Below are 22,369 nucleotides of genomic sequence, written 5' to 3'. Positions count from 1 at the left end.
TTATAGAGTAGCAACGAAAATAATTTTATGGTTGGGGGTCACCACAACATGAGAAACTGTATTAAGGGGTCGCCTCATTAGGAAGGTTGAGAACCGCTGGTTTAAAGGATAACTGTCAGCGTCTTTTTTTAAAAATTATTTTCAATTACAGTTGACATTCAATATTGTATTAATTTCAGGTGTATAGCATAGTGGTTAGACATTTATAGAACTTATGAAGTGATCCCCCTATAAGTCTAGTACCCACCTGGCAGTGTCTTTTTAATGTCTACATCTGTGGTCTCCTAAGGGGAATATAAAACCCTAGATTCTAGGTTACAGAGATTTTGCTGTAACCTAGAAATTGTTATCCTTTTGTTCAAATTCCAGAGTGCTTTATACCTAGAGGTAGAGTTGGCAGGTGTGACTATCACACATCAGTTGGACTTACCAGTTGGTTTAATTTCCTGAACTCCAGCTCCAGCACCGTGCCTGGAATAAATTACATATGTACTAAATGTTTGTTGACCAGTTTGCATATGTCCAGACCATTTGAGCACAAGTAAAATTTTATTCCCTTTCAGAAACTCTAGAAATATCCTGTAATCCAAGTTTCCCCAGGCCTGTATTTTGTTTCTGTTTCTAAGCCCATAGGATGGGTTTTAAATTTATGTGCATTTTTTTTTCACAGTCCATCTTCAGACTGATCCCAATTTTTTTCCCACTCGCCTCAAACAGTTTTCCACTCTACAGTCTCATAATGGTAATTTCCATCATTCCTTGAGTGCTTTCTTTTTTTCAAGCAGGGTCTGAATCTCATTTAATCCTCACAACAATCATGTGATGGAGCTACCGACACATCGGTGCTCTGTTTTTGCGGATGAGACGAGTGTGGTTCTGAGATAAAGTAACACACTTGGGCTTTCCAGCGACTAAATAGTAGAGCCAGGGTTTAAACCCAGGCTGTCTGTCTGTCTTAGCTACCAACATTTATTCTGTTATTCTTAGTTAAATTTTCTAAGGGGAATTTGAGAACTAAGCATTTAGAACAGTGCCTACCACATAGTCATTCAATAATTATGTATATTTTAAACGTTTGTAATAGATTTTATTATAGTATAATTTGCATACTATAAAATGCACCCATTTACACATACAGTGCTGTAAGTTTTGACAGATGTATAAACCTGTGATATCACTATCATAATCAAGGTATATTCTATTGCCATCACCCCCAAAAAGTTTCCTTGCTCTCCCTCCTTTTAAAACATTTTATTTTTGAATCATTGTAGATGCCCAGGAAATTGTAAAAAATAGTACAGAGGTCCCATGTACCCTTCACCCAGTTTCCCCAGTGGTAATATCTTCCATAACTACAGTACAATTGTAAAGCCAAGTAATTGACATTGGCACGCTCCATAAATCTTAAAGCCCTGTGCTCATTGGCAGTCAGTGTTTTTTCTCTCAGGTAACCATTGAACTGCCTTCTGTCACTATAAATTTGTTTCGCCGTTACTAAAACTTTTTATAACAATAGAATTGTACTGTACATTCTCTTTTATGTCTAGCTTCTTTTGCCTAGTGTGATGTGATTGAGATTTATCAATATTACGTATGGGCTCCTTTTAATTGAGGTGTTACATCCTATTGTCTGAATATAATACACTTTGCTTATCTCTTCACTTGTTGATGGACATTTGGGTTGTTTCCAATTTGGGACTATTATATAATGAATAAAGTTGCTATGAAGATTCATGTATAAGTTTGTGTGTGTGTGTGTGTGTGTGTGTGTGTTTGTGTGTGTGTGTGTACACTTGTTTTCATTTTGTTTGCATAAATAAGAGTGCAACTACTAGGTCATTTGGTTAGTGAAGGTGTAACTTTATAAGATACTGACAAATTGTTTTCCCAAAAGAATGAACCATTTTGTACACTAACTGTGTATAAAAGTTCCTGTTGCACTACAATCTTGCTAATACTTGATACTGTCAGTCTTTTTGCCATTGTAATGGGTATGAAGTGGAATAGTATGGTTTTTAATTTGCCTTTCTCTGATAATTAATGATATTGACTATCTTTTCATGTGCTTAATGGCCAATCATATATATTCCTTTGTGAAATGCCTGTTCAAACCTTGTGCCTGTTTTAGGGGTGGGTGAGTGAGGTGTGTGGGTGTTTGTCTTCTTCACTCAAAAAATATTTGACAAGTAATTGAATATTTATTGAATGACTTAAGTATGACTTGAATATATGTATTTTCCTTTCGGCCACTTGAAACCATAGGTATAATACAACTCAAATACATAGTTTAAATTAGGTTTCGTTAGTATATTCTGAAATGATAGACCGTAGCAGAGAATCTTGTTTTGATCATGATATTAGACTGAAGATGAGTAGTTTTCTGCCCTAGGTGGGACAGTCATTATCCTAACTATTCCTGTCATCCTCATGATTTATTCTTTTTGACCATGGGGAAATTCTCATCATTGCTGCATTGTTTCTCTAAGGCTAGAAATGCTCTCACCTAATTTTTATCTTGTCTAAAAATGGAAGGACAGTCTCAGCCTTGTTATTTTTAGCTGTCACTGAAGCATCTTTCTTCATTAATGATGAATGTGAACTAGGTTGACCTACAAGCTTTCTGTTGATCCTGTAGACTATAATTTGTATTTATAATTTAAAAAAACATTTAGTTATCTTCTTTCTATGATACATATTTGCAACATAATTTTTAGCCTTTTTTGTTCTGTTATGTGTAGAGAATTACAAAGAACTAAACTAATAGCTCCACCCAGTTAACTATTGCTTAAACAACAATAATAATTAAAAAGAAATGTGTATCAGGTGTGTGTGAATCAACACAGGATAGTAAGATCTATCTATTTGTACAATGAAGAGTGATCTCGCTTTCTTTATTTCCCACGCTCAAGTCTTTCTCCCTAAAAGAAACTGTTGTTAAAACTTTCTCAAGATTCCTTCCATTAATACATGGTCTCTCCTTTTCTTTATTCCTTTCTACACAGAAGGGATCTGACAGCATGCACTATTCCACATATTATCCTATAATATCAACACGTGAAGATCTAGCTTTTGCAGAAAAGTTACTGTTTGGATGAACTATGCTTTCCTTAGTTGATCCCTGGTGGCTGTTTTCAGGGTTTTGTTTTTATTCTTATTTATTTGCTGTTATAAAATGCTACAATAAACAACACTGAAGGTTTTGGCAGGCTTTTGCAAGTATATCCATAGGGTAAATGTCTACCAATTGAATCCCTGGTTCAGAACATTTTCTAATTTGTCAGCTATTGCTAGATTGTCCTCTTTAAGGTTTCAGCCATTTGTTCTCCCTCTAATAGTGTCTGCAAGTGTCTGTGGCATATATTTTTAATGTAATAGCCTAGTTTAAATTATTTGTTATTTCAGCCTTCTAGTATTATGTGAAATGGGACCCCCAAATTAATGCTATCTCAATGCTTTTTTTTAAAGGTTTTTATTGGGGATTTGGAGGATGGGAACAGTGCTGGGGAATTGGAGGAAAGGGAACAGGCAAGTTGCTGTCCTTTTGTTCTTCAGTCTAGTTGCGGAGGACGTTGCTTCACTGGCCCAAGTTGGCACCATCATTGTGCTCTTCCAGGGCGAGGCAGATCAGTCGCCAGCTTCTGGACGGCCTCTCACACTGGCTGCTGGCTACACACGGTAGCCCATGGCAACCCACCAGCCATCGCTGGCGACTCACGGCAGCCCAGCTCCAGGTTGAGCTGTTGTTCAGCATCTTAGCTGTAGAGGGCAGTGTCACTGGCCCTCATATGTGGGATCCGAACTGGGGCCCTCTGGCATCCCAAGCCAGCTCTTAACCAATGCACCACTCGGCCGGCCCTCAATGCTTTTTTATCTTGTTAAATTCTTGCTTCCTTTCTCCCCTGCAGAGGAAAAGCTAAAATAAGACCGAAAGTAGCTGACTAGAATGGCTTGATGTGGCTTTCCCACACAGCCCTCAGGCCGCTCGGTCTCTTGGAAGTTCTCTTGTTGATGTGTTCTCCTGTTTTCTATGTTTCTACAGGAGGAAAGCTTACCAAGGACCTGCGCCATTTTCTCAGTCAGCGGTTCCAGAAAGGGTCTCCTGATCATGAGCTCCAGCAGACCATAAGGGATAATCTTTATCGCCATGCTGTGCCTTGTAAGTAGCCAGTTTTGCGCATCTTACTGCTGAGTGGGTATGTGAAACGTTGACAGGAGAAAGAAGAGCTCAACAGCTGGCTCTGGAACAATGGGCAGCTTGCTCACTTAGCGACTCTGTAAGCCCAGGGAGTCCTAACTGACAATGGGACACAGCACAGCACAAGGTGAATTACTTGGCTTTTGAGTTCCGGCTCTGCCTCTTCCTAGCTTACAATGTAGGGCAAATTATTTGTCCTTTGTAAGGTTCAGTTTTCACATCAGTGAAAAGGTAATCACAATCATACTAATGACTTCACAGAACTATTATGAGGAGTAAATGGGCTGAGGTTATGTAAGTGCGTTTTGTATAGTGTGGGTGTGGTGTAAGCCTCCATAAATGGTAACCGTCACTAATGAGTTGGACCCGGCCCAAGGCCTTCAGACTTACACTTCAGAGCTCGCCGGGTTCCTAATGGCCCCTCAGTGAGCAGAATGCCTCACTGGATTCTCTTCTTCCTCAGCTTTATCAGATTCTGAAGCAAGGATTTCATGTATAATTGTGTTTGAAGAACTGGTTTCCACAAATTAGAGAAATCCAAAGCCAAAACCCATTAGATCAAACCAAATCTGAGAAAGCAAGACGCAGAACATAGGGACTACGAAAGCAGGGTTTTTGTATTAAGGGAAGCCAAGGAGGGAAGGAGTTTATGAGATAGATAAAATGGCAGCTCATTTGTAGTGAAGTGTTATGTACATTCTACCAAACTATCCCTATACAGCTAGCCGGTCATAAGGTAGGAATCCTGGAAAGACGTACAATTATTTAATTTCATTGAAAATAAGAAGAAAGAATGATTCTGGTTTATTACTTGGAAGTTTTCTTACCTCCTCTCTATTACCCTATCCCTCAACATTTCAAATATCTTTTTAGAGATATCATATTTTAACCAGCAAAAGAAAGAAGGAATGGAGTTCAAGGTACCCAGCTTATTGCTGTGATTTGTTTGCTATAAATGGTTTTCTTTAAAAAATAATACTTTGCAAGTAATGTGCTAGAGTGCGAATGTTTCCTGATACTACTGCAAAATAATAAACAGACCTAATCTAAGGCATGTCATAGCAAGGCCTTAGACCAGAAATCTAGACTGGGACCTTTAGAGATCAGATCCTAGACTAGCCCCCTGCCCTCCATTTTACATATTAATGAAACCAAGGCTCCAAGAGGAAAAGAGGTTGACTGCAAGTAACTTGGGTCTGGGCCCCAAAGTTGCCTCTTTCTGCTGAGCGGCAGAGCTGCATTTGACAGAGAAAATGTTGCAATACTGTATTAGTGGGATCTTCTGGCCCTCAGGTCTCTTAGTCTTTCAGCATTGGAACTGAAAACCATAATCTTAATAATATCCTAAGAGTAATTCCTTACATTTGGATTAATAATAATTTAATGTTAATCATGCGGGTGAGGCAGGGATTATCATTCTATTTTGACAGATCAGGAAACCAAGACACTAAGCCAATAAAACAGGCTGAAAGGTGACCAGGGCTTTGGGTCTCCTGAGTCTGCCATTGCCTTGCCTCTGATGTACCGTCCAGTTTTATTCTTAGAAAAACCCTTTGAGGTTGGGATTTTTAATACCCATTTTACAGCTGAGGAAATAGAGCCACGGGGAAATCAAGTAACGGATAAGTTGCATCTGTTAAGCCCTCCAGGGCTGTTTCTGTCGCCATACCATAGCTGCCTCTGAAGTTCTCATATAGCATGTTGAATGCAGTTTTGCAGAATTTAGTAATTGCAGAATCATGATTGTTCTCTGTGTAATTTTTCCCCTACTTAGATTCCAATTTAAGAAATGGGGAATGAAGCAAATGAGCACAGCACTTCTTGATGCGTCTGTGGTGTTACTATGGTTACGTTTTGGCATGCTTTCCCGTTTATTTTTTCCGCTGATTTATTGGACCTGACTGTGAGCTAAATGGCTTGATTTGAAGCTTACCACTATGTAGGAACTGGGGCAAGACAATGACCTCAGCTTTTTAAAAGCAGTGGAGAATCATGTTTTATCTTTGCTTGTATAAAGCCCTTAGTATTGATGTTTCCGTTCTATGAAACCAGTAAATCAGGAATTTGGAACATGGAAATGGCCTTCCTACTGAAAGAGAAAACAAGTAACATTTCATTTTACATTTCCTTCATAAAACGGGAAGGAAATTCAGAGGTGTCTGTTTCCAAGTCTGGCACAGTGTGTTTGCCTTTGAACATGAGTAGATCAGGCGTGGCTGGGGATTCGTATAGGCTTGGGTAACTCCGGCCACATTTGTGTTTATTTTGATTCTTTGCCCCATGTAACTGGTAAAGCTGAACCTCTCTTCCAGCCTGTCATGCTAATGGATTAGGAAGCCCTTGATTGGAGAATAGATCCTCCTGATTATGTGGTAACTGTGTCACAGGGAAACAAGCTCATGTAATCTGTATTTTCCAGAACTTCCTGCTGCTGCTATTTCAGTGACTTCAGTATTTTGAGAAGGGATGACCTCATGAACAGGTGCTTGCGAGCCAGGCTTGCCTTCCTTTCCTATACATTTTAGGAGGTACCCATGTCATTAGAAATTAAAGGATAAAGTCCCTTTTTCTCAAGTTCTCTTTAGTGTCATCATAATATAGTAGAGCCTTACGTGTACAATGCTGGATTGCACCATTGAGGAGCCCATTTTATCCTAATCCCTAGGCAGACACAATGTAGGTAATAGCAGCCCCATCCTATAGGTAAGAAAATGAAGCAACAAGTGGAACGTCCACAACATCGAACCCCTTCTAAATACCACAGTACTCACTTCTCATCTAGTGCTATTTTTAATTTTTAACAGCTTTATTAGATATAATTCATATACCATAAAACCTACCCATTTGAAGTGTTCATCCAGTGCTATTTTTGCTACAGTTAGTGTTATTCTCCACTCCCCCTTTATTTTGCCTTTATTCAAAGTTTTATTTCTGCAGTATGAAAAATTCACTGTAGTGGAAATTTATATTTACCATTGAAAATCACTACCAGAAAAAATTATGACAGCAAAGAGAACAATACAGAGTGAGTCGGAGTCCTGGTGTGAGGTCTGAGGGCATAGTTGGGTGGCCTGGTGCAAGTCACGTAAAGTCTCTTGAGTCCCATTTCCCCTTCAGTAAAATGGAAATAGAAATATCCCCTCCAGCATTGTGTCCTCAGGTACTGAGAGCAGCTCTCAGAGATGGGTCCATTCTAGGAAACCAACGCTCAGAGAGGTGACCAGCTTACCTAGAGTCACACAGTTAGCAAGTAGCATTGTCGGGGTTAAACCACTTCTCTCTGACTCCCATGGAAGGTGTAATTAGAAATAGCGTGATTAGAGCAATATAAATAACATGGACCATTGAGAGTGAAAGAAAAAAGAAGCTTCTCATTGCTGAAGTTTGTAAGCTTTAGCTGTTTAAAATCATGGGCTTTTATGTCTTGGGGTGGTAGGGGCTATGTAAGGCAGTATACCTTAAAAATAAGTATCTTCTCTCTGATTTTCAATAGAATTGTAATAATTGCTTAATGATTATTCAGCTTTTAAAAAATCATTACACGGTTCTCTGGGGATATCTAGGTTGATCTTATTTTTCATTAGATCTCTTCTGAGTATACCTATGGAAAACCACCTTTAAATGAATGGATTGAAATGCATGTGAATGTCATCGGTGCTGCTAACTTCTCTCATTCCTCAGAACCATTTGGATAATATTCCCGTCACTTGCCCCTCAAGTTATGTTGAATTCCCAGCCTCCCCCTACCCCACCCCCTACCCCCCACAAACTTCATCTATTCCCTGAACTTACCTGGTGCCTTTGTGTAACTGGGTATGCATTATTTCCTCCTCTTTCCCTACCTTTCCATGTGACCAGTTCACAGCCTTCTTTTAAGCTTTAACCTAGATACCAGTTACTCCACGACGGCCTCCATAGGTCACACCTCTTGCCCTCCTCACTGTTCCCAGAACCACCCTCTGTGACGCTCTTCAAGCACGTACCGTGTCTGCTTGTCTGTCTGTCCTATGAGAACCTAGCTCCTCTGAAGCTGGGGACTATATCCACCTCCGTGACCAGAAAACACCTAACTGAATGCCTGGACCAGAGGGTAAATATGTGTTGAATGAATGAACAAATGAAGAGATGGATAAAGATGCTCTTTGTTTTTCTTGTTTTATTTATTTATTTTTCTTCGTTACTTAGAATTTGGGAGAAACAGCAAGAGCTGCTTTTGCCGTAAAGGTTTTAGAATGAAAGGCAGCTCAGAGGCGTGAGCTCCTGGATGGCTGATAAGGACCCACTGATTACTTAGCTGTTAAGCCAGGCCCAGAGGGGGAAAAGTTAAGGTTCCTGTGAGCTGGGTGCCCATTCACAGCTCCTCTTAACTGCAGTCTCGATATTGCTCTGTCTCCTGCATTGCTAGCCTTCGTGCTTTATGACTGCTTGTCCTTGCTGATGTGACAACATCTGAGATTCTTGCTTTAGAATGGCTGCTTTTCCTGTGAAGATAGATGCGTTACCTGACAGGGCTTGTCGTTTACGATACTGCTGCTGTCAGGAGAGGCAACTCACCCAGTAGTACTGGTTCTCTGGAATGCTCAACAACACCCCTCCCGCCTCTTCTCTTCTCTGGGCTCAACACTAAGGAACTCGTCTGTCTTTTCAAGCAGAGGTCATCTGAAAGAGGAAAGGAGAGGTCATTTTTGTTCTGTAGCTTAACACTTTGTTGATCAAGGCTCTCCCTGATACTGAGACCATCGAAATCTTTGCAAAAGGCACTGATCATTGACTTAAAGGAGTTTACAAAGGGATTAAGTTTCTTTGCTCTACAAGACAAATTTAAATTTGATGTAGTGGTAAACATAGGTGAGCCTGGTCTTGATTTGCAGAGGTGCCATTTTCAAACATATTTGAACCTATTTGTTTCTCTTTTAAGTATTGCTCTTTCCAGCACGGCTTGCTGAGAATCAACCCATTGTGTAATTAGAGCTGATGGTATGTACTAGTCCAGTTTATCATCAGGAGCAGGATAGAGAACTGGATGTTGGAGCATTACTGCTCTCCTGGAACATGCATCCCTGTGTTTAGGTTGTGTTGGCCACGAGTGGACTCTTCAGGTTGTAACGCATGAACTTGACAGTTCTATAGGCATCCCTGGGACTGATGAGATAAAAGTCACTAGAAACCTTCTCACTGTGGTTATTGCCCTTGTCCTTTAACAAAAGTAAGTGCTGTCTAAGACGAAGGATGGTTTTAGCCTTTCTGAAACCTAGCCCATCTGAGACTGACTAGTAACAATAATTGCGATTCAGTTTTTGCCTCTCCTGTGTAGTAGGAAGCCTGCCGTGATCTTTCACACAGATTACTAAGGGTCTGAACTCAAGCCCATTAGACCCTTAAACCCTGCCTCTTTCCTATTCAGTCACAAATGTTTGTTGCCTATAAAACTTGTACAATCAGTATTTGTCTTCGTTACTTCTCCATCAGTTCTCAACTCTTTCTCTCCCCTCCCTTTACCCATCAATGCTATATTTTCTCATGGTCTGTGATCTGGAGACCCCTCTTACCCACTTACTACCTACACTTAACCTTTCCTTCCTTCTCCATCAAAACTTATTTTTTATGTATTGGTTTCCTTTCAGCATGTCCTGAAAAAAAACAAGAATTGGAACAAAGAAATGACTCATTCATATTGTGGCATAGTGTTCTCCATCCTATATAATGTATATATTTTAACAGGTGGCTTAAATTAAATATGGTGCTTCTAGAAACACCCTATATAATGGCACGTTCTGCCAGCTCAGTTTTATGAGAAGGGATGAATTCTTATGCTTTGGATTTGTGCTTGTACTTTGATAGTGCTTAGCCCAGAACTGCATCCATAGAAAATGCTTTAAACACAGGAGTGCCTGTGCCCAGGGGATTTCCCCCCTATGCTTGAGGTATCACTTCTCATATGTAGTTTCCTATTCCAGCAAGTATGAGCTGAGACATTTCTTGAATTGGACATTTTCTCTTCTCAGGGCTAGAGCATTCAGGTGGGATGGGCTTTCAGATACGGGGGCTGGAAAGGCTGGCAGGCGCGACCGCTTACCGATTTTGTTAACTTGGGCAGGTGACTCAGGCGTTGCGGGACTCCATTTTCTCATCACCACTCTTGGTGTGTATGAGCAGTGGGCGTGGCACTTCGAAGGACGTTTATTTTCATCAGCCCGCCTTCTTCCTGCTGCCTTTCCTTTCCCTTTCGAATATGGCTTCTCAAGCCCCACATTCTTCTTTTTCTCTTTTCGAGTTCTTGTTAGGCTTTGGGCCTTATTTATAGGACTCTGTCTCTTTTTTTTATGTTTATAGGATTCTTTTTGGGGCGGGGGGAAACAAGGTAAATTAAAAATACTGATTTTCAAATATTTGTTGAGTAACAGCCCAACGTAAAAGCTAGGCGAGAACATAGTGAAGGTTAATAATTGGACATTCTAGCCAATAAGAGACATGCTGGAAACAGCGCATTCTCTGCCTATTCCCAGCATTAGCTAATTCCCCAATGTTATTTTCCTTTGTGTTTTTTATTATATGTTATTACCCTAATTGCCACTGCATATTTGCTGAGTAGATGGAGTCATTGGAGAAAAAAAAAGAAAAATTACAAACTTAAAAGCTCCTAACACTGGACTTGATTCATATGTGTCTGTGAATAGATTCGTGTAAACATGGTTTGGCTGGTGTTCCTTATTCTAAGGTTCTCAGGAGTGTAGAAAAAGAGAAAGCGGTAGGAGTTTAAATTTAAGTTTAATTAGAGTTGATGTAATTATAATCTTCTTATGAAAAGATGGTAGACCAACCTTACTGCTTAACTAACATCTATCAGTAATCTAGTGGTTACTATATGTAGGAGGCACTGTGCTAAGTGCGTTACAAGTTTTGTCTCTTTTAACCCTCTCCAATCCCCAAGAGGCATACTGTTATCACCCCTGTATTATGAGTATGGCAGTTCAGGTATGAAGAGCTTAGGTAAGTGGCTTGTTCAAGGATGCACAGTTTAATAATGATGGAACCCAGGTACAAATCCACATCTAACTGCCTCCAAGAGTCCAAGCGCTTGGTTCATTTCTCCGGGTGTAGTCACCTTAAAGACCATTTTTTAAAATTAACATACTGAATTTAAAAAGAGCCTTTTCTTAATAACCTATGGATTAGTCCTTGGCTGGGTGTAGGATACTAAAATATCTATTTGGCAGTCATGTTAATTTATTTAATTGCTTTATAATTTTAGCTGACATTTTTCATCAAGATTTATTGCAATTATAAAGCAATTTCCACAGCAATTTATGTAGGGACGTGGAAGTTTTCACAGTATCCTTACCATCTATTATTTATTTTAAGAGATGATTTTACTAAATTTTACCTTCCAAAGAATCATTTAAGTTAGGAGAATGAAGGACACATATTTTTAAAGAAACCTCCTTGTATTAAAAATGTGTTCCATAAAAATATGTACAAATAAATTTTCCAGCTGCTGTAATGGATTATGTGCATTTATGGTAAGATCCAAATAAGGATACTTCACCAGTTATGCTCTTGATGGGCTTACCTAAAGTCCATGTGAAATGAGCTATTGCAAATGATTACCTTAAATTTAAACAATAAAATGCCACTGTGTTATTTCAGCCATAATGTGAGTAGACTTATTAACCACCTAGTGATATACTTTCCTATTGCATTTAAAATTAACCAATTACATATCCCTATGGCAAATGCAATTTATTCTCAAATGGTTACAAAATGTTAAAAATGGTTAAGAATGTATTATGTGTGGGGAGAGAGAAAGAGAGAAAAAATGACAAGCCAGTAGTTTAAAACATTAATATTAGGTGAATCTGGATATAGGGTATACAGTGTTCTTTGTACTCTTATTATTCTTCAACTTTCTGTAAATTCATATTATTTCCAAATAAAGTATTTTCAAAATAAATCCATACTAAAAAAAATTTAAAAAGCAACCAATATAACTTGGGGAGTAGGGATTATGTACGAATGTTACGTTTTTGTTTTCTCCCTTATTAATATCGGTCTTTTTAGCCTATAATTGAGATTTTTGTTAGGACTTTGATAGAGCTTGTCTATTAAAGTATGGAGATACTAGCCTGAAAGACATTGTGCATATATTAAAACAAAAACCTAATACTTATGGAATGCCAAGTGTATGCTACATGTTTTAATTGTAGTTTCTCATTTAAACCATATGGAAATCCTACTTAGTAGGTACTACTATTATTGTCATTTACAGATGAAGGAACTGAGGCATAGTAACATTAAGTGACTTGCCTTAGTGGTGTTGTGTGACTGGAACCTGGGCAGCAAAGGTGGATACTAGAGCTCCCACTAGAAATCGCATTTTATTTGCTCAGACTATGTACATCTACTTGTACATAGACTTATTTTTAGAAAATAAGTTAGGAAAAATTATTTTAAATGGGTCCTAAATATCTGCTAATGAGAGTCTAGGTAAATATAAAAGTATAATAGTAATAATAATAACAATAATAATAGTTATTATTAGCATACTGAGTGCATGCCATGTGCTAGGTCTTATTCTGTATTAGCATAATAACTCCTTTAATCCTCACAGTAGTCCTGCACTGTAGATGCTATTACCACATTTAAAAAACAAAAAGTTTAGATAACTTGCTCAAGATGTCACAGTTAATAAGTGGTAGAGCTGTGCTGTGTTGTTCAAGTTTCATTCTTAACCGGTGGCTCGTGTTACCTATTTTATAGCTCTAGAAAAGATTAAAAAAACAACAACCAAAAAAAAAAAAAAAACAAGGAAAAAGAATCAGTAACTAAACATATTTCCTTTGTTGGGTGGTGGGGTGTCTTCTGTTATTCTTTCTATGATAATTACTTCCTAGTCTTAGATCACATCAAAGCCATTTCATTGTACAACTTTTAGGGGGCACTATTTAGTTTGTAATCTATGAGAATGGTGGCCTTGACAGGCAGCACCCTAACTGTGTGGCTTTGAGCAGTGGCTGAGTTCTAACAGTAGATACTCAGCTAGACATAAAGCCTGAGACAGAATCAAATCACCATTCGTTTGGGACGTACAGTCTCAACCATGTTCTCCAAATATGGAGAGTGGTGCCTTATTCCAATAAGGATAATATCCATGGATCCTTGAACACTAGAAGCCCAATCCAAGCCAGTTACTAAATTTCTCCATTAGTGCATCTAATTAAAGGCTGGAGACAGTATTAGAATTGGATCTTATTGGGTAGTAGCTATTATTTCTTTCATTTTTCTTTTTATCGGTCAATTGATCCATCTACTCACCCAGCCATTCTCTGTTTATTCCACTTATCTGTCCATTCAACAAGTGTGTATTGCATAATACACACTATGATCAGGTCACATTTCCAGCTCTCAAGGAGTTTACAGTAGGGGGGGAGATAAACAAGAAGCAGCCATGATGGAGTAAGGTAAACCCCATGATAGGGCAAGCCCAGGGTGTATGACATACAAGGACAGGCACCAACCTCCATGTTGAGACCAGCGAATCAGTGTGATCAGTAAGTGAAATAAACGCCAAAGGAGAGGCAAGACAAAGCAGTGCAACCTCTTTCCCGGCGAAAATCAGGAAAAGGCCTGCCGCTGTGACCGTGGGCAAGTGACCCCACTTAACATCCATAGGCTTGCTTCATCTTGAAAAAGTAATCTGTTTCTTAGCGGCATAATAGATACATTAAGCACCCTAATCACTGGGCCCAGTCTCAAGACAGCGTATTCCTTTGGACGGCGCTTTTCTTCTTAGGACATCCGAAGGATTGAGAGACCACTTATGTTTTTGAGTCTCCTGAAATGTTTAAAAACAGTAACCACAAAGACCAATGCAACAGCAAAACTTAGGACATGGTTGTAATGCTTACATTTAATGCTTTTAACATACACATAGCAATGCATTATAATTGTGCTATTCACTAATGGCAAGATGTATAAAACATTAACTCAAGGTACACTGAAGTCAGTATAGTCTGGTAATAGACCCCAAGTTTAAATATCTTTCCTGCCTTTTAGTGCATCTTTATAACTGTAGACATGACTTCATTTGAAAAGAACAAAAGTCTAAATTTGAGGCCCTTCATGGCTAGGAGACCTTGGTCCAATGACCTTCTTACCTTTCCTGTTCTTGGCAACCTTGATAGGTAGGGGATGCTGTGGGGTGACACCTTTGAAGGAGGGCTTGGCTGTTTCAGATCCAGCTTCAGTTGCTTGTCAATGGAAGAAACCCAAATAGGGTAAATGACAGTTGACTAGAGCTACCTAAGAAAGCAAGATGGGCCCTCTCAGAACCCCACCCAGTTTTTCCAGGGCCCAGCCTTCTTGTTGCATTTCTCATCTCTCCTGTCATCAGAAGAAAAACTCTTTATTCCTTGGACCATTTCTTCTGAGGTTGCCGTATTTCTAGTTGGGGCGTCTCTATTTTTATGACCTGCCTGTTAGAAGTGGGGCCATACTGTTGTCTTAAATGACACAAAATTTTGTTATACTAGAAATGAAGTCATTTTCAAGGTCAACAAGCTGCTGACATGTAAAAGATTTATTACTTTGGCTTTCTAATTGTAGTTGCTGTACATAAATGAACTTGACATTTTCTCCTTCCCAATCTCATGTGATAAAATCATTACAAACAGGCCTTATAGGATTGCCAGGAGTTACAACATCTGTACTTTTTGTTTTCATCAATTGATTTGAAGGATACACATTTCTTATTTCCATTTCTAAAGGGTTTTTCAGCCCCAACTTCACTTAATTAGTGATTTGGAGTGGGGGGACACTACATCTATTTCAGTGGAATTTTGAAAAAAAAATTTTGCCTGAGTTGTATATAAAATATTCTTTACATATATGCTGTGACTGGAAAATGAGACGTCATATAAAAGCGTCCGGTGGACTGAAATTCAATAAGCTCTGACACTCTTGCCTGCTTGACTATAGCTAATTCTGGGAATCTACAAGAAGGTCATTTGACCCAGCTTTCCTAGATGTTTCTCCAGGGAATAGAAACTTTTGGCTAATACGGGCTTGACTGAGTTTCATGTTTGCTTCTCAGTCTAGCCCTCCCATAGGCCACCTGCTGAAAGGTGGGCATCCAGCTTCCTTCATTATGCTGGAGTTAGACACCTCACGCACACCCCCGCTGTCTGGGGTCTTGTGGGGGAATTCTGTATCTACTCAGTTCACCGTAGAGGTGGATCATTTAACAACTAAGAAACACGCTGTCGGATATAACTAAAAACATGTTATCTCTAAGGAACATTGAGTAGTTGAAAAAACCCCAGCTTGTTGATATAACACTCATTCTGAATTCATATTCTATGCTGTAGGGGCCTGGCCTGGCGCATCACCTTGCTCTCTCCTTTCCTCTGTTCTTCCCTTCCTCCCACTCTCCTCCCCACCTTCCATTTCCTTCTTCCTCTCTCTTCCTTTCCTTCCACCAAAAACTGGTCTATTCCTTCCCCTTGTTCCGGACTCTGGTTGGCATGACAGTTATGACATCTCCTGGAGCTAGGCATATTTGGGTTCTAACAGAGTTTTTTAAAAAAACATTTAAAGTGTAAAACATATAATAAATTATCTAAATCTTTGGTGCTGCGCTTGATGCATTTTTACACACACATACACATGTGTACCCACATTTACACGCACACATCCATCCATCCATGTGACCATTACCCAGATCAATATACAGAACACTATGAGCATTCTAGCAGGTTCACTCATGTCTGCTCCCATGAAACACTTCTTCTCCCTCCCAGAGGTAACCATGGTTCTGACTTAGCACCCTAGATTAATTTTGCCTGTTCTTGAGGTTCTTATAAGCAGAATCATACAACATGTATTCTTTTGTTCCAACTCCTTTAGCTAACATTACTTCTGTGAACTCCATATTGTTTGCATGTAGGGGAAGATTGATTTTTTTTTTAATTGGGGAATTGGGGGGATGGGAACAGTGCTGGGGAATTGGGGGAAGGGGAACAGACAAGTTGCTGTCGTTTTGTTCTTCAGTCTAGTTGTGGAGGACGTTGCTTCACTGGCCCAAGCTGGCACCATCATTGCGCTCTTCCCAGGTGAGGCACATCAGTCACCGGCTTCTGGAAGGCCGCTCACTGTGGCTGCTGGCCACTCACGCTGGTTGCTGGCTACACACGGTAGCCCGTGGCAACCCACTGCCACAGGGGCTGCAGCCTACACCGTCACCGGCAACTCACGGCAGCCCAGCTCCAGGTTGAGCTGTTGTTCAGCATCTTAGCTGTGGAGGGCAGTGTCACTGGCCCTCATATGTGGGATCCGAACCGGGGCCCTCTGGCGTCCCAAGCCAGTTCTTAACCATCGCGCCACTCGGCCGGCCCAAGTTTGATTTTTTTTTATTGCCGTGTAGTCTTGCATTGTGTGACTATACCATGATCTATTTATCCATTCTTCTGCTGATTTGAATTGTCTCCAGTCTTCAGCTCCTGCTGGCAACATTCTTATACAGGTTGACACATACTCAATTCCTACCTAGGAACAGGATTGCTGGATCACAATGTAGGCATGTGTTGGTCTGCAACAAATATTGCCAAACAGTTTCCGAAGTGATTACCCATTGCACTCACATTATACTGTATGAGAGTTCCAGTTGCTCCTCATCCTCACCAACTTATGCTATTGTCAGTTTTTGATTTTCTGTCATCCTGGTGGACAGTGGTATCTCACTGTGACTTTAATTTGCAATTTTCCTGATCTACAATGATATTGAGCACCTTTTCAAATGCTTATTGTCTATTTGGATATCCTCTTTTGTGAAGTTCCTGTTCAAGTGTTTTCCCTTTTTTTTTTTTTTAATTGGGTTGTTTGTCTTTTTCTTGCTGATTTGTAGAAAGAGCTGGGTTTTAAATTTGCTGTGTTTGGACAGGTTGCCTAAACTTTTTGAGCTTCATCTATAGCAGTGGGTCTCAACCTTCCTAATGCCGCGACCCCTTAATACAGTTCCTCATGTTGTGGTGACCCCCAACCATAAAATCATTTTCGTTGCTACTCTATAACTGTGATTTTGCTACTGTTATGAATCGTAATGTAAATATCTGATATGCAGGATGTATTTTCATTGTTACAAATTGAACATAATTAAAGCATAGTGATTAATCACAAAAACAGTATGTAATTATTATTGTGAAATATTTATTTCTAATTACAAATAAATGAAATTTTGTCTTGAAACATGGAGACGGATAGAGGAGCGGTGCCTCGGTTCCTAAGACCATGGAAAATACGTTTTCCGATGGCCTTAGGCGACCCCTGTGAAAGGGTCGTTCGACCCCCAAAGGGGTCGCGACCCACGGGTTGAGAACCGCTGATCTATAGGAAAGGGCCGGTAATACCTGCTTTATAGATTGTGGTAATAATTATATGAGGAAACACATGTTAATCCCTAAGCATAGTTCTAAGCACAAAGAAGGCATAGATGACTGGTATCTAAATTGAAAAATAAATGTATTCTGATAGTAGATGAACAGTCATTAAGGTATTCGAATATTTTTTCTTCCTTCTCTTTCTCTATGCCCTCTTCTTCTTTTTATACGTATAGTACAAAAGGAAAGACAGTGGCCATGTATACAATACACAGTAGGTGAGAGTGACGGATTTCTTACAAAGGAACAATAGAAGTCATATCTATTCTCCTAAGAAATTTTCCTTTGCAACAGGGACCAATGAGGACCAGAAGAGAATTTTTGAAAAGGAGAGAATAAGATAAAATGTAGATGTAAGATCCTGGGTAGTGGTCGGGAGCATGCCTTTTTAAAATTTTCTCTTCCTCCCTTCTCAGCTTCTTGGAGACTTAGTTTCCTCATTTGCACAGTAGGAGTAATGACACTTCCCTTAAAAGGGTTGTCGTGAGGCCTCACATGCACAGTCTGAGTCTCCCGTAAGCACTTCACATTCGGGGGGTGCTGGGGTGATCATGGTGATAGTGCTGGGAAGATGGAGAAGGTGCTGAACACGCCACTTCTGTTAACACGCATGTTACCAGTCCAGTGAAAAGCTGCTTCATGGCAGTTCCAGAGAATAATGTGACCTGCCCAGGAGGTGGTCAGAGAGTCCTCTGCCCTGGGAGGACCCAGTGTGGGATGTCCATTTGTACACTAGATTCATGTATGTTGGCGATGACCTGGGCATCCCAAACCATGTCACAGTGAGTTATGTTATTGTCATTGATTATGTATCTCTAAAGTACATAGAAGTCAGAATGGAAGATAATCATAGTGGCACAGGCAGTTGTTGACACTTGCCTTAAAGCACCCGTATCGGCATTGACTATAACCTGGATTTCAAGGGGACCACCTGGAGAAGCAGCCTCCTCCAGCTTTCAGCGCACAGAGAGGCGCAGGGTTCCGGTCACTGAGTTAAACATGGGCTTCGAATATGGACAGAACCGTATCTGACTCGCTGGCCCTCTATTCTCTGGCTTTGTGATCTTGGAGAAGTTACTTCCTTGAGGTTTCCTGATTTATAAAATTGGGACAATCGTAGCATCCCCATAAAATTGTGGTGAGAGTTGTTACATAATGCATAAGAAGCACCAAGAGGGGTCCTGACACACAGTAGGTGTTAAAGCTGCAGAAAGATATATATGTATCTGATGAGTAAGAACTGCACACTTTATGCCTATTTCCATGACAACTATTTAGTGAGCGGAGAGGAGTGTCGCAGAGGAGGAAGGGGTCTTTTCAGCGTGACCACCCTGCTACATGGTAGGATTGCTACACCTCATCTCTGTCATGGGTAAAAATAGGCTTTTTTGCAGAGGTTGGTCTCTGTAGTTCTGCTGCCCAAATGCTTGGTGTTTATCAGAGCAATTACCACTGAGAGCAGCCTGCTGTATAACTAACACACCATGGAGGCTGAGTTGGACCATTTATCATTTACTTGCCCAAAGCACACTGATGGGCACATTCAAACGGCAAGTGCATCTGGTGGATTGTTTGTTCTTTCCCCTCATTAACTCTGATCTGCTAAAACACTTTTGCATACTCTAAAGGTAGGACAGGTACCCTAGAAGCGTCTAGTTGGACTGCAAGGGCTAGTTTTTCTTTTATTGCCAAACCCCGTGCTCTTCATCCCCGAGTTTGTGTGTCTGCAAGAAGAGGGACAGTCCCTCGGGTGGTGATGGCCCCTAAGAAGCACAGGTGCCTTTCACATCACACTTCCTGGCAAGTATCAAATCTGTATTTCATGCCCCCTTTATTTATTTATTGGGACCAATTTATTCAGAAGCTCAGTTGGCTAGTATATGAGTGTAATGAAAAGTTCTAACGTGCACATGGTGAATATACTATTGGGAATCCTAATTTGTGTCTTGATGCCAGCGAAAGTCAAATACAAAAAGATGATACTGTGGGTTCAATGTAGGTTGCACAGTCCAAAGGACAGAGGGATGTTGTCCTGTGAAGCAGGTCATTTGTAGAGAGATCTAGTCATACAGATATGAAGGGTCAGTTTTTACAATCTCCCTTTTGCAATAAAAGTTTGAAGTTCTTGGAACTTTCATCTTTGATGGTACCATTGCGGAATCCTTCTTCCCTCATTAGTTATCTTAAATTGCATATTTGCATTACATGAGCCATTTTCAGGCATAACAGCTGAAAGCTGGCTTTTTCTGCATTTTCTTGGGAAACCTGTAAAAAAAAACTGATTTGACTTCCATTCATGAAGGTGGTCATCTTTCACACCTTGGAAAGAAGTAATGCTAGAATAGTGATACTTTAAGGTATATGTATCATGTCTGTTCTATTTACATTACTTGTTGAAATTCACAGCCACGGGAATTCTTTTACTTCGTGTTTGCTGTTTGGTTCCCCAACTGACTAAGAAAAGCCAGAGAATTGTCAATGGAGTTATTTCTTCATAAAGGGGTTACTTCACACATTCACTGCAATTCAAGTTAAAATCCACCTGGAAAACAGCATCTGAAGCTGGGTTTTTTTTTTGTTTTAATAGTGGAAATCAAAGGAAAATACCCATCTCTTTAAATACCCAAAGTGAAGTGATTTATCATTTATCTTTGACAGATGAAAGTCATCATATTCCTTAAGCGATGAAAATAAAAATCAACAATAGCAACTCCCTGTATCATTCTTCCGTTATATGTTAATCTTATATTTAGGCCCCTTGGTCAATTTAAAAAGTGTTAGCTATATTTAGGCACTTTTGTTTTCCTTCCTAACCAACAATATTTCCCTTAATAACCAAAATGTTTGTTATTTCTTAAATAATCACTATAAACTCATATGAATATCTAACTAAATGTCATTTCCTAGGTTAGAACTTTGCTGTAGAGTCCTAACAACACAGCTTAAAAATGTTATCATTGGAAGAGTGGTTTTCATTTTTTTCAGTGTCTCTTTTGGTCATATAACACCATTATTTCTTGATTCTCAGATACATATATTTTTCTGAATTTGGATGTTGTTGAACTTAGATATTTAATGTGGTAGTTTCCCCTCCCCCCCTCGAAAATCTGTTACTCAAAGATGTATCTTACAATTAATGATATCTTAAAACAAAAGAAAATTTTGTTTTTATAAAAATTGCAAGGCTATTGATACTATTTATTACTTCTGCTTTGACTTCATATTGAGGCTTGTAAATTCATCATTTAGGAGACTTTAGTTCCTTAGGGATTTTGCCTGTAATAAGAATAAGTGGCCACTAGGTGGCAATAATGCCTCCCTCTTAACTACCCTCCATGGTTCAGTCAACCAGATAGAAAATTTAATCCAAGTCTCCAGTGAATAACTTCATTTTTTCATTCCAAATGTCAAATTATTTTTTTCTATTATGTAAGCAACATACAATTTTAAAATTAAAAATAAAAGTATCAGTGAATTTCAACATCCCCTTTGACCATCCCACCCTAAAGCTGTTTTCTTTTGTCTTCCTCAGAGGTAACCATAGATCATTTAAAAATATTCCTCTGAGATCTTTTTGAATCATTCATAAATATGTATGAACTCATAGAAAACAGGTAACATATAGTAGAGAGAGTGTGTGTTTGGATTAACATAAAGGGTGTCATACTCTTCTTTGAAGTCTTGTTCATAAAACATCCTGGCATAGGACATGTTTTTTTACTTTTTTCTTTTCCTTTATAGAAGCTGAGAAAAGGGAGGGAGGAGATAATCCTGTAATTCTTTTATTTTAGTTATAGTCATTGCTCTGCTAGGGATTTCTGCTTCTGGAGATGGTTTCATTAATTTATCCTAGAAAATGAGCCACATGTAGATTTTGAAATTAATCGGTATGAAGTTCTACATGGCATATCCTTATACATGAAAATAAACATCTATATTTGTAATGATTTCTTTTTGTTCCTAAAATTGATTATTTGTGATTTTTTTCTCCTTTCACTCAGGGTCATAATTGCTAAAGGAGTTTCAATTTTATTAGTCCTTTCATAAAAACAACTTTTTCTCTTGCATTTTTTTCCTTACTGCCTACAGTTCCCTATCTATATTTCTAGTAATACTTTAATTTTATTATTCCTTCTTTCTACATTTTAAAAACAGCTTTATTGAAATGTAATTTACATACTATATAATCTACACATTAAAAAAAATCTGTGTTTTTTGGTATATTCAAAAGGTTGTATAATGGTCATCTAATTTTAGAATATTTTTACCACCCCAAAAAGAAACTCTATCCCTATTAAGTATTCAACCACATTTCTCTCCAACTCCCACAGCTCTAGGTAATCATGACTCTACTTTCTGTTTCTATTTTATAAATTTATTTTATAAATTTGCCTACGTCGGACATTTCATATAAATGGAATCCTGTAATATGCAACATTTTGTGTCTGGCTTCTTTTCTTAGCATAATGCTTTCAGGGTTCATCCATGTTGTAGCATGTATCAGTACTTCATTCGTTTTTATGACTGAATAATAGTCCATTGTATTTTTGGATATACCACATTTTGTTTATTCATTTGGTGGTTGATGGATATTGGTTTCTTCCCCAGTTTTGGGCCATTATGAATAATGTTGCTATGAACATTTATGCACACATTTTTGTGTAGTTGTATGTTTTTATTTCTCATGGGTGTAAACCTTAGAGTACAATGCTGGGTTATATTGTAACTCGGTTTAACTTTCTGA

At 39.0% G+C, this 22,369-nt stretch overlaps 1 protein-coding gene across 17 annotated transcripts in view; it reads left to right on the top strand.

The window, feature by feature from the left end:
* Window positions 1-22,369, top strand: part of MAGI1 (membrane associated guanylate kinase, WW and PDZ domain containing 1) — a 705,149-nt gene that overhangs the window by 423,956 nt on the left and 258,824 nt on the right. For 16 of the 17 annotated variants that reach the window (XM_019652050.1, XM_019652047.1, XM_019652041.1 and 13 more), the window contains exon 2: window positions 4,040-4,156. The exons of the other annotated variant lie outside the window; for it this stretch is intronic. In XM_019652050.1, the coding sequence (XP_019507595.1) occupies window positions 4,040-4,156 (117 nt within the window). The remainder of the gene's footprint in view (window positions 1-4,039; window positions 4,157-22,369) is intronic. 17 annotated transcript variants of the gene reach the window in all.

The sequence above is a fragment of the Hipposideros armiger genome, unplaced genomic scaffold (genome assembly GCF_001890085.2).
Source record: "Hipposideros armiger isolate ML-2016 unplaced genomic scaffold, ASM189008v1 scaffold_172, whole genome shotgun sequence".
NCBI classification, from domain to species: domain Eukaryota; kingdom Metazoa; phylum Chordata; class Mammalia; order Chiroptera; family Hipposideridae; genus Hipposideros; species Hipposideros armiger.
Note: the sequence above shows the minus strand (reverse complement) of the source record. Positions and strands in the feature narration are given on the sequence as shown.